The 4782-nt window shown below is 40.8% G+C and overlaps 1 protein-coding gene across 1 annotated transcript; it reads left to right on the forward strand.

Moving 5' to 3' along the window:
• Window positions 1-2098: 2098 nt before the first annotated feature.
• LOC117631922 (RING-H2 finger protein ATL32-like) lies at window positions 2099-3725 on the forward strand. The gene has a single exon (XM_034365262.1). It carries the CDS (start codon window positions 2530-2532, stop codon window positions 3658-3660), a length of 1131 nt encoding a protein of 376 aa, XP_034221153.1. The 5' UTR covers window positions 2099-2529; the 3' UTR covers window positions 3661-3725.
• The last annotated feature ends 1057 nt before the right edge of the window (window positions 3726-4782 follow it).

Below are 4782 nucleotides of genomic sequence, written 5' to 3' on the forward strand. Positions count from 1 at the left end.
GTCAAAGTCAACGTTCCTATTAGGAATAGAATTTGCTCCTATTAGGAAATAGAATTTATATTGTATTGTAATTATCTAATTTGAGTAGAATTAGGAGATTTTGTACATATTTCTTATTTGTACCCACTTTGTATGTAGTATATATATCCCTTCTTGAGAGAAGAATAAATATATCAATTTAAACTCTAATTACTTTTGAGTTTAATTATATTGAGTTGTCTCAAGTTTTTGAGCCAAAACTGAAAATTTGTGCTCTAAAATAAATGAAGGAATTATGATTCATGCAATATGGCCAATATATGGCTAAATTTGGTAGCCAGACTTCTAGTCAGATCAAATGAACTTTCTTTCTTCATGAAAGTTGTTCATCAAGAGGTCTACGTGTCCAAATTTAAGAGCATTTGGACAAGTGTAGCATTCTTAGGATATCAAATAGTCAAGCATGTTCATCTGCTCGATTCGCCAATCAACTTGCCCAATTTGCCCAAATGAGCAACTTGCAATGCTCAAATGAACTTCTTTTCTTCATGAGGAACTTGCATGTTCATTAAGTTGTTCATTTGAATGTCCACTACATAATATCCAAATTTGGGAGCATTTGAAGATAGTGTTTGTGACAATAGTAGTGAAAGTATTTATGACAGTGGCAGTTAGATTAAATCTTCCCAGTTCTGGCTTTCCATTACTTAAATGAATTTGATTTCTTCATGAAAGTTGTTCAATTATGACCGTGAGAATAATGAAGATATAATAGTCATGATCATGGCAATAAATAAGTACCAATTGGTCGCCAATCATCGTCATGGCAATAAATAAGTACCAGTTGGTCACCAATTGGCCTCTCTAACCTATTATCTGCATTCTCTTGAGGAAAAGTTATTATCTCCATGAATTGTTTAGTTATGGACCTCTCAAGAATATTTCTCGCACTACCAACTGCTATTAATTGGAAACTTGTGGGCCGCCAACGTTAAACACTGTCATCAGCCAGAAAAACTTACATTCCATGAGTAACATAACTAGATTGCATTTTACTAATTTTATTTTAAAAGGAAAGGTGGAAAATAACATAATTATTTTTGGAGACATGTTGCATTAATTAGGTCTATGTTCGTCATCTTCCGTTTTCTTCCGTAAGAGCATCTCCAACCGATATGTCAAATTGCCACATGCACATGAAATGACAAAAATTGAAGGTTAAAATTGCTCCAATCGAGTAATTAAATCTTACATGAATTTAAAGGTTGGAAGAAATATGTCAAAAATAACACATCAAGAAGCTTGATGTCAAATATTATTTTAATATTTTTTTAGTTATAGACCCCACTATCATTTACTTTCTTTTAAAATCTTATGCATCATATGAGCCCCATTTATTTTAAATATATAATATAATAATATGATATTTGACATTTATGGTAGAGTTAAATTTTTTCAAAAGCGTCAATAATACCATTCCTTGGAGATGCTCTAAGCTCTCTAGGTGTATAATACCATCTCTTGGACACATACACTCACGTCTCAACTTCGCTTCTAAATTCCATGCAACGATAAGCTTTCTTGTGTGTTGATGAGAAATCATCTACTAATCAAACGGACCAAAAAATTAGACTCATACCTCTTCAGAATAAAAAAAGAATACGAATGGAACTCTTATTTTTATGGGTAATTTTATGTTTGCGTTTTCAATTCTTGTCACGTAATTAAGTTCGTCCTTGTAAAAACAAAATTCTTAAGCAGCCGCCACTGCTTAATGCATCAAAGAAGATCAAGTTGCATCAAAGAAAAATGTAACACCTATAGAAAACTTTGCCATACAGAAAAATTGAAAGGACCAAATTGGAATTCTAACTGGACAGTGGCCTTTGGGTACTTTGTAGATGCTGAGGCCAGACTCCACCAAGTCTAAAGAAACTGAAAAGGAACTCTATCAATATGTCAGATGAGACAAACTACCAATTGACTTCTCGTATTCCTTCTCATCTGAAAGGCTCAAAAATCATCCAAATGACCCAAACTAACCTAATTTGTCATTTATATTTTCAAAACGAGTTTCGGAAACGGCAAACAAGCAAACATCATGAATTTCATGAGAGAGAGAGAGAGAGAGAGAGAGCCGTTTCTACCTTTTCAATCTCTTTCAGCTCTGCTGATGTCATCGCTTACTTACCGTCCGCACTCATCAGATTCTTCCGGGCAATCTTCTTCTGCCTCCTCCTATCCCCTACATCCATCGTTTTCTCTCAAGTCTCGTCCAACCGTCCGCTGAGATTACTTTTTTTTTTCACTACTTTCCGGTCAACTGGGTTTCAATATTTAATCCCAAGAGTTCAAACCGCACACGAAGCCCCCCTTCTTCTTGCTCCCCAAGCAAAACCAGCACCTGCTTCAGCAGCCGTATGTATTATTATCGCGCCACGTGGCACTCTACTACCCAATTCCAACTTTGCCTTCTTTCCTTCCCTTCCCTTAATATGAGCAGCACTCACTACCACGCAGAGCTAATGTGACCACCAACTGTTTGTGAAAATGCGAGGACTGATAAATTGCTTCAGCCTCCTCATGCTCTTGCTTGCCTTCCCTTACGCCATTAATGCGCAGGCCACCCAGGAATTACAGAACAACAACGGCTATGGCTACGTCTCCACTTTCACCTCATCCATGGCCATGATCCTTGTGTTCCTCGTATGCGCCTTCTTCTTGATGGCCTTCTTCATCATCTGCATTCGCCGCTGCGCCGAGGCCGCAGACATCGAATCCGCCGGAACCGCAGCTCCGGCCACCGTTTCCCGCCGCCGAGGCCTCGACCCTGCAGTGATCGAGACTTTCCCGATCCTCGTCTACTCCGCCGTCAAGGATCTCAAGATCGGGAAGGGAGCTCTGGAGTGTGCGGTGTGCTTGGGCGAGTTCGACGACTACGAAACGCTGCGTTTGCTGCCGAAGTGCGATCACGTCTTCCACCCAGACTGCATTGACGCCTGGTTAGCAGCTCACGTGACGTGTCCGGTTTGCCGCACCAAGCTCTCGGCCGAGTCGAACTCGCGAGTTACCGAGCCACACAACGATCCGAATCTGGAAAGTTCGAGTACGACGAGCCAGATTGAAGTCGGTGAGGCTCGGAACGACGCCGTCGTAGTCAATGTGTATGAAAATCAGAGCGAGGACCCACAAGCGGTTGAGACTGCGAACCGTACAAGTACAGCGAGGTCGGGAATCTCTGGAAAGTTCCCCAGATCGCACTCGACGGGTCACTCACTGAGTCAACTCGGAGGGAACACGGAGCGGTACACCTTGAGACTGCCAGAGGAGGTGAGGAGACAGCTGATTTCCCTCGGGATAAATAAGCTGAGACGTTCGAATAGCTACGACGTCGTTTTGCCTCGCCTTGAGAGTTCGAGGAAGGGGTATAAGTGCGGCGGCGGTGAAGCGAAAAGCAATGTGGATAATCAAACCGGGTGGTTCGACTCATGGGTTTTGTTAAGAACGCCCTCGTTTTTGGCTAGGGGGAGTTCCGTTACCTTTAAGTCTCCTAAGGGAGGATGCGGTGACGGAGATGGCGTGTTTGGGAAGACGCCGTTAAGGTCTGTTAAAACGCCGTTCGATTGTCTGAATGCGAAGGCGGAGAGGTCCAAAGAATCGATATCTCGGCTTCCTGTTTGATTTGTAAATATTTGCATCATTGTGTTTTAGTTAGTACTACTGTGTACATAGCATTTTGTTTATATATATATTTTTTTTCGAAAGAGGAAATCATTGATAATAATTAAGAGGATACAACAATATCGTTTTGTACAATTGGCTCCAGCCAGTGGGGAACCTCTTCAATCCAAGTTTATGTTTATATTTACCGGCATGAGAGGGAGACCATTTGGTTAGTACTACTGTATACTGCACTTTTTTCCAAACTTTTTGGGCACTAGGACAACTCCATAGTGCATGTATTACACTTCTAGGATTCACATTACAAATGAGACAGGAATCATAAGAGATCATTTTCCTTTTTTAGCAGATTAAATTTACAAGGAAATAATTTTTAATAGCTCTCTAATTAAAATATAAGAGTTTTGAGGTACCTCTTGGGACCAAACTTTTCTCCCAAAAGCATTTCGTATTCTTGGTTCCAAAGAGGAGCCAATAGCCCTACTGCACTCCTTTTTTAATTGGAATGTCGGCTCCTATATCTATGACCATCCTCGGTCTCCGGCCTTCTATGCCCACTCTCATGCCGGCGAGGTTTCTCCCTTTCCCTTTCATGTCGGTGCCTCCTTACTTGCTCGTCATCTTCTTCAGAACTTCTAAAAGATTCTCTTACTCTATCACCCTTCCCATTTTCACGTCTTCTGTGGCCATTATCATGCTTTCTTTCCTTCGGTTGAGTGTCCCAGTCTTTCTCTTTCAGCTCTCCATCTTCATCAGAACTTTCTCCAGATCCCTTCCTATCTTGACGATCATCCAGCCACCTTCCACCTTTGTCTTTAAGATCCCTCTTGCTGGAACTTTCGTTGTCCATATCATCACTACGATGTCCATCCCGTCTCTCCGTTGTTTTGTTCTATTTCCTCCATCAGAATCTGATGAATCAATTTCATCACCAGGTTCATGAAGATTGTTTGACCTAGAATCGATTCTACTTCTATATTTATCTCTCTCACCCCTCACATCATCTTCACTAGATTCCAAAAAGCATTTCGTATTCTTGGTTCCAAAGAGGAGCCAATAGCCCTACTGCACTCCTTTTTTTTTTTTTTCAACATCTCCAGCCTATAACCACTTTTCACAAAA

The sequence above is a fragment of the Prunus dulcis genome, chromosome 6, assembly GCF_902201215.1.
Source record: "Prunus dulcis chromosome 6, ALMONDv2, whole genome shotgun sequence".
In the NCBI taxonomy this organism is placed as follows: Eukaryota; Viridiplantae; Streptophyta; class Magnoliopsida; order Rosales; family Rosaceae; genus Prunus; species Prunus dulcis.

Bases quoted from the DNA above. Each gene is read 5' to 3' on its own strand.
- LOC117631922 (XM_034365262.1), top strand. From the start codon at position 2,530: ATGCGAGGACTGATAAATTGCTTCAGCCTCCTCATGCTCTTGCTTGCC.